The 10,786-nt window shown below is 60.8% G+C and overlaps 1 protein-coding gene across 1 annotated transcript in view; it reads left to right on the forward strand.

Annotated features, from left to right (window-relative positions):
* The window catches only part of LOC143638419 (uncharacterized), a 17,835-nt gene extending 8,580 nt beyond the window's left edge, over nucleotides 1-9,255 (forward strand). The window contains exon 3 of the mRNA XM_077106267.1: nucleotides 9,081-9,255. Within this exon, the coding sequence (XP_076962382.1) occupies nucleotides 9,081-9,255 (175 nt within the window). The remainder of the gene's footprint in view (nucleotides 1-9,080) is intronic.
* Nucleotides 9,256-10,786: the final 1,531 nt, after the last annotated feature.

Genomic DNA, 10,786 nt, shown 5'->3' on the forward strand with positions numbered 1-10,786 from the left:
CACTCCCCCTCTACCTGCCCAGCTGCCCCACTCCCCCTCTACCTGCCCTGCAGCCCCACTCCCCCCTGTGCCTGCCCTGCTGCCCCACTCCCCCCTCTACCTGCCCAACTACCCCACTCCCCCTCTACCTGCCCTGCTGCCCCACTCCCCCTCTACCTGCCCTGCGGCCCCACTCCCCCTCTACCTGCCCTGCTGCCCCACTCCCCCTCTACCTGACAGCTGCCCCACTTCCCCTCTACCTGCCCTGCTGCCCCACTCCCCCTGTGCCTGCCCAGCTGCCCCACTTCCCCTGTGCCTGCCCAGCTGCCCCACTCCCCCTGTGCCTGCCCAGCTGCCCCACTCCCCCTGTGCCTGCCCAGCTGCCCCACTCCCCCAGTGCCTGCCCTGCTGCCCCACTCCCCCTCTACCTGCCCTGCTGCCCCACTCCCCCTCTACCTGCCCTGCTGCCCCACTCCCCCTCTACCTGCCCAGCTGCCCCACTCCCCCTCTACCTGCCCAGCTGCCCCACTCCCCCTGTGCCTGCCCAGCTGCCCCACTCCCCCTGTGCCTGCCCAGCTGCCCCACTCCCCCTCTACCTGCCCTGCAGCCCCACTCCCCCCTCTACCTGCCCTGCTGCCCCACTCCCCCTGTGCCTGCCCTGCTGCCCCACTCCCCCTGTGCCTGCCCAGCTGCCCCACTCCCCCTGTGCCTGCCCTGCTGCCCCACTCCCCCTGTGCCTGCCCTGCTGCCCCACTCCCCCTCTACCTGCCCTGCAGCCCCACTCCCCCTGTGCCTGCCCTGCTGCCCCACTCCCCCTCTACTTGCCCAGCTGCCCCACTCCCCCTCTACCTGCCCAGCTGCCCCACTCCCCCTGTGCCTGCCCAGCTGCCCCACTCCCCCTGTGCCTGCCCAGCTGCCCCACTCCCCCTCTACCTGCCCTGCAGCCCCACTCCCCCCTCTACCAGCCCTGCTGCCCCACTCCCCCTGTGCCTGCCCTGCTGCCCCACTCCCCCTGTGCCTGCCCAGCTGCCCCACTCCCCCTGTGCCTGCCCTGCTGCCCCACTCCCCCTGTGCCTGCCCTGCTGCCCCACTCCCCCTGTGCCTGCCCAGCTGCCCCACTCCCCCTCTACCTGCCCAGCTGCCCCACTCCCCCTGTGCCTGCCCTGCTGCCCCACTCCCCCTCTACCTGCCCTGCTGCCCCACTCCCCCTCTACCTGCCCAGCTGCCCCACTCCCCCTGTGCCTGCCCTGCAGCCCCACTCCCCCTGTGCCTGCCCATCTGCCCCACTTCCCCTCTACCTGCCCTGCTGCCCCACTCCCCCTCTACCTGCCCTGCAGCCCCACTCCCCCTGTGCCTGCCCTGGTACCCCACTCCCCCTGTGCCTGCCCAGCTGCCCCACTCCCCCCTCTACCTGCCCTGCTGCCCCACTCCCCCTGTGCTTGCCCTGGTACCCCACTCCCCCTGTGCCTGCCCTGCTGCCCCACTCCCCCTGTGCCTGCCCTGGTACCCCACTCCCCCCTGTGTCTGCCCAGCTGCCCCACTTCCCCTGTGCCTGCCCAGCTGCCCCACTCCCCCTCTACCTGCCCTGCAGCCCCACTCCCCCCTGTGCCTGCCCAGCTGCCCCACTCCCCCTCTACCTGCCCTGTTGCCCCACTGCCCCTCTACCTGCCCTGCTGCCCCACTGCCCCTCTACCTGCCCTGCTGCCCCCACTCCCCCTCTACCTGCCCAGCAGCCCCACTCCCCCTCTACCTGCCCTGCAGCCCCACTCCCCCTGTGTCTGCCCAGCTGCCCCACTCCCCCTCTACCTGCCCTGCTGCCCCACTCCCCCTCTACCTGCCCTGCAGCCCCACTCCCCCTGTGCCTGCCCTGGTACCCCACTCCCCCTGTGCCTGCCCAGCTGCCCCACTCCCCCCTCTACCTGCCCTGCTGCCCCACTCCCCCTGTGCTTGCCCTGGTACCCCACTCCCCCTGTGCCTGCCCTGCTGCCCCACTCCCCCTGTGCCTTCCCTGGTACCCCACTCCCCCCTGTGTCTGCCCAGCTGCCCCACTTCCCCTGTGCCTGCCCAGCTGCCCCACTCCCCCTCTACCTGCCCTGCAGCCCCACTCCCCCCTGTGCCTGCCCAGCTGCCCCACTCCCCCTGTGCCTGCCCTGGTACCCCACTCCCCCCTCTACCTGCCCTGCAGCCCCACTCCCCCTGTGCCTGCCCAGCTGCCCCACTCCCCCTGTGCCTGCCCTGGTACCCCACTCCCCCCTGTGCCTGCCCTGCTGCCCCACTCCCCCTCTACCTGCCCTGCAGCCCCACTCCCCCCTGTGCCTGCCCAGCTGCCCCACTCCCCCTCTACCTGCCCTGCAGCCCCACTCCCCCCTGTGCCTGCCCAGCTGCCCCACTCCCCCTGTGCCTGCCCTGGTACCCCACTCCCCCCTCTACCTGCCCTGCAGCCCCACTCCCCCTGTGCCTGCCCAGCTGCCCCACTCCCCCTGTGCCTGCCCTGGTACCCCACTCCCCCCTGTGCCTGCCCAGCTGCCCCACTCCCCCTGTGCCTGCCCTGGTACCCCACTCCCCCCTGTGCCTGCCCTGCTGCCCCACTCCCCCTGTGCCTGCAGGGCTCTGTCTCCCTACCCTGTGCTAGGTCCATCTCTCCCCTCCCCAGGCTCCCTCTCCATTGTTGAGTTGAAGATGCCAGTTTCTACAAACCCATCCCCACGAGGACATGGACCAGCATATGAACCTTTCCCAGCTGCACCTCCAGATGGCCCAAAGATAAACCAGACGCAGAGCCCACCCTCAGAAGCGCAGAGGACGCACACTGCTGAACAAGCTACCAGAGACCTGGAGGACACACTGGGTGCCAGAAGTGGTCCCCACAGAACAGACTGACACTCAGCAGGACCGGGGCGTCCAGTCCAATTCTGTACAAATGGTGAAGTCCCAAAGGGGTAGACGTAAGGGGAAGGGCTGTTCCAGAAGGGACCGGCACCTTAGGCTAGGGCGGAGATGGAAGACCCAGGGCCTTTGCAGAGCAGTGAGACGCAAGAGCAGAGACACTGGGCACTGATTCACAGCGGGGGACACGGGTTCTCAGACCTCTAGAGAATCAAGGAGCTCACCTGATGCTCCGGGAAACGGGGTGGCTCCGGCCCTCCAGTCCCGGCCTGAGACTGCATCTTAGTGTCCAGGAACTGGGTTCTATGCGCACATCCATGAGGTAGGCCTGTGGGAAAGGAGGTACCGGCAGCACTTGGCATCAGCCCATCACGTCTGGCACCGAACCCACCACAGATGGAAAGTATTTGTAAAAACAACTGTATCTGTACTGAAGCTGGCAGACACTTTTTTCCTGTAATTGTTTCCTAAAAAAAAATACAGTTTAATGACTATTTCTGCCTCACGTACATTGTGTCAGGCATTATGAGTAACCTAGAGATGTTTGGAGCATGCGGAGGGTGCAGGTGACGCGGGAGGGTGCCTGTAGGTGCTATGCCATCTCTAGGCCCTGGTGTCTGTGGATTGGGCACCTGCAGGGACCCAGCACCAGTCCCGCAGCCTTGAGGCAGGACCCTAGGAGACCCGCGGTGCATGCCAGGAATCCCGCAGCGGGCGGCCCGTGTTGCTCTGCCCTGTGTGCTTCACTGCAGAGTTTCCTATGCACAAATGCCAGCGGGAGGATTTCCGGCCCTGGGTTTGGCTGACAGGGATGAGCTGCGGTGAGCCTACCTAGCAGTCTGTCATCCAGAAAGTCCTTCCCCGACTCTGTTTTTTCTGCTTCAAAGAACAGAAAACTTGGGTCTTTCACGGTTGCCTGTTGTTGGAAGGACCCGAGTGGACAGGGCATTCCACGTTAGTCACAGGCATCCATCAGGAGGCCCAGAGGAGGCTCTGCTGGCTAATGAATGGGCCAGACAGATGTGCCACAGGCGGGGCCTGACATAAATCAGATCACACCTGCCGGAGTCTTCTCCAGGACCAGGGGCAGGCAGGCAGCCGCAGAGCGATTGGTAGCTGCTTCTTCCACACCAGCATTCGGGCAGCGCGGGGCTCTTCCCTATTCCAGGAAACAGAGCCCCAGACCCAGCACAGAAAGGGAGCCGGATCTGGCTACAGAAACGAGGCAGTGAGTGACTGAGGTCACTGGAGCCCCGTTCCCTCCCTGCGTCCTCTCTCTCATCCTGCAGCCAGCGGACACTTTCCTGAACCTGGGTGTGACGTTCCACGCAGCGCCTCTGCAATCCTTTTGCTACTCTTCGGCCAGAGCCACGAGAATAAAGCTGTCAGAGGAACTGCGAGGCCATTTTTCTTGTGTGGCCAATTGTCTGGCAGCAACACAAGCCCTTGCCTGCTCTTCTGCCTGACAGAAGAAGCCTGTCTTAACAAAACACAGCCTAAATATTCTTTCCTCCTGTGCTGCTGTGAGCATCTAGGATGAAGCAGGGGGGAGATATGTGTCTGACGCTTGTGACCTTGTTCCAAGGGGACCCGCAGCGGTGTGCTTGGAGGGCTGTGTCGCTCTCCTGCAGGACGGCATCTGATGAGGGAGCAGCTCCTGGGGAGGAAGGGTAGGGCAGAAAGGGCCCCAGAAGGGCCTGAGAGCTGCGGGGTGCGGGGAGGTGCGGGGGCGGGCTCTGAGTGTGATGAGGAGAGCTGGGAGCAGGGGTGTTCTCAGAGACGGCTCCTCCGTGCATCGCTCAGGAAGAGCTGGGTCTGTTGGTTGTCTGCAAACACACACGGTGTCTTGTGCTCAAGGTGCACCAGGGACTTGCAATATCACAAATCTAGGGCTCTTTAGCACAGCGAAGGCTGCCAGGCTGGTTTCCTACTGCTCCTGTGTGAGTAAAGCAAAACTCAATTTTCCAACGTAGTCTTCATTAAAAAAAAAAAAAAAAACAAAAAACAAAATCTAAGTTCCCCCACCTGTTCTCATCTCTGATCCTCTATTTCACATGAATGGCCTCTCCATTCAGCAAGCTCCCTCATGTTTGAAATTCTTAAGCGTCTCCAACACGCCACATTCTGCTGCTTAGAAAACAAATTAATTTTTTAAACCTTCCCCCTGGATTGTTTTACATTGAAACCCATAAATCTTAACGTCAGATCATGCATATTTTTTTCTCGTTTAACACCTTTGGGGCATTATTCTTAAGGCACAAGAATTCTCAAATAGATCAGATTCCTGGCTCAGGCAGACACAAAAGCCCCCGTCCCTGGGCATTGGAAGCCCAGCCTGCTTTCTGTCACACGGAGGCCACAGAGGGTGTCACTTGACCTCAGCCAGCAGCCCTTCCCTTGGCATCGGCCCCTCTGCATAGGCAGCAGGGGACTTCTTGTCTGCCAGGCCCAGGGTCCCTGCAGCAGGACCCTGTGCTCCCACAGAACAGCACACCCAGGAACATGGTCTGTTGGAGACTCGTGGCAAGGTGCCTGGTTCTCAGAAGTGGGGCTCTTAAGAAACTCCTCATTTCCTCTGGTTATTTCCAGGCTAAGCATACCTGTTAAATAAAAATGCTTCCCTGTGTCCGGACCTTCATTTCTCCAGCAGAAAGACGTCTGCGTGACCTGGAATCTGGGTAAGAAAACAGGGCCAGCACCTGACACTGAGCGTCCCACTCCCCGCGGACCCCAGCCAGAGCCCCCTCTGCTCCTGTGGAGTCAGGGACGGCTATGCACTACTCCCACCATGTTCCCCGCCCCTGGCACATGAGTAAATTCAACAACTTCAGGTATTTGCACAGGTAAGAGGAGCAGAGATCTCAAGAGGATTTTGCTTCCAATCTCACAAAAATCCAAAAGCAAAGAGAGATCCTTCTGCAGTCGTAAGGAGTTGAGTGCCATCCTTCCTCGCCTTCTGGCTGCTGCCCATGGAAGGAACAGACTCAAACTTTGGTTGTGTGTTTGTTTTGGGTGCTGAGGTCTGCCCGTGGCTTGACCTGCTAAGCACACATTCTAACACTGAGCGGCACTCCAGCCCCTCCGCCCAACCGCGATTACCCTGGGCCTCGGCTGGAGAGGCAGGACTGTCCTCGGAGCACTTGAGGCTTGCTCTGAGTCCCAGGGGATGGGCGGTGTCTGGTGGGTGTGGGCAGGGCACAGGGGTCAACTCCAGCTGTAAGCATGTGTAGCATGGCCTTGGAGCAGTGGGATGACCCATGAAAAGATGTTGCTGCTCTTACATACCCTGCAGAACATTAGCTCTTGAGTTTTATAAATATTGGAATTTATTGAACTGAAATAGTATTCTACTAAAAAATCCCCCAGATATCAGAGATGTTAAAAAGAATATAACATGGATCGTAAATGTTTGTGTGAATATCATGTTCATGCACACACATGAATACAGATTTATTCACACAAACAGAAGTAAATACACATATGCATGAGCACACACAGACACCCTGCGGAGGTCAACAGCGAACAGCTTGACATGCTAAATCCAATCTGTGCTTCAGATCTGCCCACCCAGGGGAGGGGGCCTGTAGGCCCAGTCACTGGTAGAAAGCCTCTGGGTTGGGTGTCACCTGCAGCCTTGTCCATCAGGTGCCAGCTGAGCGGGCTGCCAGGCCCAGAGAAGCCATACACTGGGGACCTGTGGCTGCACAGAAAGCCCTGGGGTCCTCCAGCGTGGACACTGGGTGCTCAGGAGTGTGGGCAGCCAGCACTGTCAGTGACGGCTCTGGAGCCCCGTCCGGACCACCAGCCTGGACTAAAGTCAATGAGTGAAAGTCCTCCTTCTCGTACCCTGCTGACTGTACAGACGCTCTGCAGTGCAGATCGCACAGCCCTGGGCAGGCTCTCGCGCAGAGCCCGGCCACACAACTCCAGACAGGACAGGAAGAAGCAGGAGAGCAGAGGTGGCTGCTCCCGGCAGCTCAGGTCCTGCCCATCAGGAGGGAGACAGAGGCAGAAGAGGACCTGAGGCCGCGCACAGACACTGTCCTGTTGTCACCACTAGCCCCACGCGTGAGCCACCCTGAGCCCTCTGCTGCCCGGGCCTCTAGATGCCCGTGGCAGAGACGTGACTTCCTTTCTGCCCTGGCCTTTGGTAGCAGAGGCTGGGAGACCCTGGAAAGAAGACGTTCCAGGGGAAGGGGCAGAGACCCACGGCAGAGCCGGACGCAGCCTCGCGTTCGCCCACACCTCAGAAGGGCTTTTCCTGGGAAACGGTTGAGTTAGGCAGCTCAGGCTGGTGGGTGTGGACGTCTACCCTGCATTTTGAAGTATAAAGTCCAAAACAACCACAGACTGCAAGGAGAGAGACCCAGAACCTGCGGCTGGGGGTGTGGGGAGACTCCCCAATGGCATGGCGGGCTGTCAGCTTGTCACAGAATGGCCCAAGTTCTCTGTAAGAATCCTCCGTGTGTGGACCTTGAAAGTGCCAGTTGCATTCTTGCACACTGAAGGAAAATCGTGGTCTCATCACAGCAGGAGAGAATCTCGCTTCCCAACAGGGTGGCAGCAGGACTGGTTGGGAGCGCTGCTTCAGGACAGCCGCAGAGGGGCTTTATCCCCAGGACCCCAGGAGCACCTCACAGGGCAGAGACCTGGGCCAGGGCTTGCTGGGAAGTGCGCCTCCCAGGGCTGCCTGGCGCAGAGTGACGGGGTGTGCTCAGATGTCTGCTGGGTTTCTGGGTGGCTGCCGGGACTCTCCATGGGAGCCCTCTGCGGTCTGGGGACCTGGAGCAGGTGGGGGCTGCACAGGCAGAGCAGAGCTGAGACCCACCCGCCGGCTCTGGCTTCTGATCCACGGGGACAGCAGGCCGTCCACAAGCCAAGCAGTTCATCTTCAGGCAAATAATCTGTTGCTTTAATAATTAATCCAACTCTTTATAAAAGACGGTTAGAAGCAGTGACTGAGTGGTTTAAAACAGCTGTCTTACTCAACTTTAAATCAGCGTTCAGTGTTTGGACGGGACAAGTGAGGATACAAATGTTTCAATGACAGCTGTAGATCATCCACATGGCGGGTGCTGGGGAGGAAGACGGTGCTGTGTTCCCAGCGGGCCCTGTGGGGTGTCTTCTCTGGAGGGGAGAGGGTCAGGAGATGAGGGCCCTGCTAGGCCAGGGCAGCGTTGCCACAGGCCGCCCTCCTGAGCCCTGGGTGGTACGGGTGGGGGCTGCTGTTTGCATCACCCTTTCTCATCCTTCCTGAGCCTCGCCAGCCCTGGACTTTAACTGCCTTGCAATCCTTTTTATTATTACCCTTCCAGTTTTATTAGGTGCCTCTCCCTGGACTTCTCGGTGGCCAGAATGCTGACATCCCAGGTAATCTGTGGCCAGCATCTCCCCACCATGGACTGGCCTGGCCGGCTCTCCTCCTGTCCTGTCACCCAGACGCTGGGGACTGGGTGCAGCCACAGAGTCAGACCCAGACGCTCCTGGACTCCTTAGGCTGGCAGGGTCTGCTGAGCACAGGGACAGGGCCTTGCAGGAGCGAAGACCAGGAGGATCGGAGTTCACGGGACTCTGGAGACCAGGGGGCGCCCAGGGCACGAGCTTGGTGTCACAGCTATGCAGTGTCCGCTGCCGTGAGAAAGGGCGACACTCTGCCTCTCCTCGTTGTCCTTGTCACGGGGGCCGACTGCACAGAGAACACGGCAGGGGTGTGATGCGGAGTCCCCCCTGGCCAGGGCAGGGACACGGGCAAGGACATGTCCAGTATCCCCAGCCAGCGAGGAGCAGGCACAGGTCTCCACGGTCAGTGCCCAGCTGCAGCTGAGACCAGGGCCCCTGTGAGCGGCTCCTGCCCCAGGACAAGGCTGTGTCCAGGCCCAGCTGTGAGCAGTCAGCTGCAGGCTGGAGCTTAGGCCTGGCGGGGACAGGGTTCTATGGAATCCGGAACACGCCGTCAGGTCATGGCCACCTGGTCCCAGGGACACACGCGTGCCTGGCCCATGCAGCAGTGAGCCCCACCTGCCGCGCCTCCTGCTCGTGCCTTGCTCCTCACCACGCTGTGTCCCTGTGGCTGTCACTTTTGCAGCCTGAGGTGTGACAGGAGAGCTGCACATGCTCCTGTTCCTTCCCCACTGTGGAGGACAGCTCCCGCTGAAGGTCTGGGCAACCTCAGCAGAAGCCGTTTGCCCCCATGGAGAACGTCACCTTCCCCTCAGGAAGCGCTGGCTACTCCCACTGCCAGCAGGGCTGTTCCTGCCTTTGGGGCCATTATCCGTGAATCAAGAAAACGAGCACGCAGCCCTGGTGGTGGAGGCCCCGGAGGGTAGTGGTGACAGTGTGACTGAGGTGAGGGTGGTGTGCACTGCGTGGGTGCGCTGGACAGAGGGGTGACGCACCGTCACCTTAGAACAGAGCTTACTGTAGAACTTCTGAGCTGCCTACGGATGGACGTTCCTTCCAGTGCTTCAGACGCGTTGGCCACGGCCGATGAAACCTCGGGAGGAGAGACGCAGGTCAGGGGTGCTGTGTGGCACCAGCAGGACTTGGAGCAGGAGGGCCCTGGGGGCCAGGTTCCCAGGCATGACCCTGCCGATGCCCTAGGTCTCTGGAGCAGTGCACGACCCTGCACAGGAACAGCAGCGGCTCCTGCTCCCGGGGCCTGGGACGTGCCAAGCACTTTATAGGATCCCGCTCAACCCCACACCCACCCTGGGAGGGAGACACCAAGACACACAGAGCTGGTGGGGTCAGGTTGCTACACTGAAGACCAAGCTTACCAGCACCCAGGCAGGAAGCACCCAGGAGCTGGAGAAAGCACCACAGGACACAGGTCGTGTGCTCCCCTGAGGTCCTGGAGTGTGGGCACAGGTGGCCTGGCTCACCCCCTCCACCTCTGAGTGCCACAGGGACGAGGGCTGGGGAGGCCCCTCCTGCTGAACAGCAAGGGGAAGGGGCCGAGGGGGCGGCTGTGGGGGACCGTGGGAGCCTCCGCCTGCCGCTGACTCCAGATCAAAGTCCTGGGGCAACCTGAGGTGCTGACAGCGTGGCGGACACGCCCTCCACCTGTCCAACACCAGGCTCCGTGGGCCTTCCCGAGAGGGCTGTGCAGGCCAGACATCCCCTGGCTGCTCCGCAGTTCCAGGTGCCGGTCACAAGGGTGCTGAGGGCGCAGGGTATCATGTGGGGTTCCCAGGAAACCCCCCACACCTGCAGTCTCAACCGGCATGATCTTCTGGACGCTGGGAACTTCCGCCAGCTCCCTGCTGGACACAAGATGATGTGGCCACACACGAAACAGCCATCTTCTCCCTGAGACACGTCCTGGGAAGACAGAGGCCTCCGCACCAAGGAGGAGAGGAAGTCCCCAAAGACGCCTAGAAAGGAGCCCTGGGTGGGGCCCTGCGTGCCTCCTGCATGCGGCCAGATTGTTCTGTGCAGCTAAGCAAGTGGGGGACCAGGAACAGCAACCTGAGCTGCCCCAAGGAGAAGCATCTGGCCATGGCCAGGGAAGCAGGGGAACCTGGTGATGCTTCCCGTGTCACCCAAGGGCTCCCCTGACACCCAAGAAGAAGTCATCAAAACCTTGTCTTGCCTGAAAATTTCTACACCAGTTGCGTTCAGGTGTTTGAACTGTCAGACAGGGTTTTTTAATCACTGCAAAGAAAACTCTATTATTGATCTAAAATTCAATGGGAAAAAAACAGCACAAAGATTTCAAACAGTTTCTTTAAACCCTCGTCCAGTGTTTTTTGAGAGAGCAATAAAAATCAAGAAGAGCTGAGATCCCCAAACCAACAACTCTGGCTCCAGAGGCACAGTGGGTGGAAGAGCCGTCCCTCCATCCACTCCAGGGCCGCCAGCTCCAGAAGCACAGTCACACTCCCCTCGCAGACCTGCAGGCAGCCAGCTGCGGTCTCCCTCC

The sequence above is a fragment of the Callospermophilus lateralis genome, chromosome 20 (genome assembly GCF_048772815.1).
Source record: "Callospermophilus lateralis isolate mCalLat2 chromosome 20, mCalLat2.hap1, whole genome shotgun sequence".
In the NCBI taxonomy this organism is placed as follows: domain Eukaryota; kingdom Metazoa; phylum Chordata; class Mammalia; order Rodentia; family Sciuridae; genus Callospermophilus; species Callospermophilus lateralis.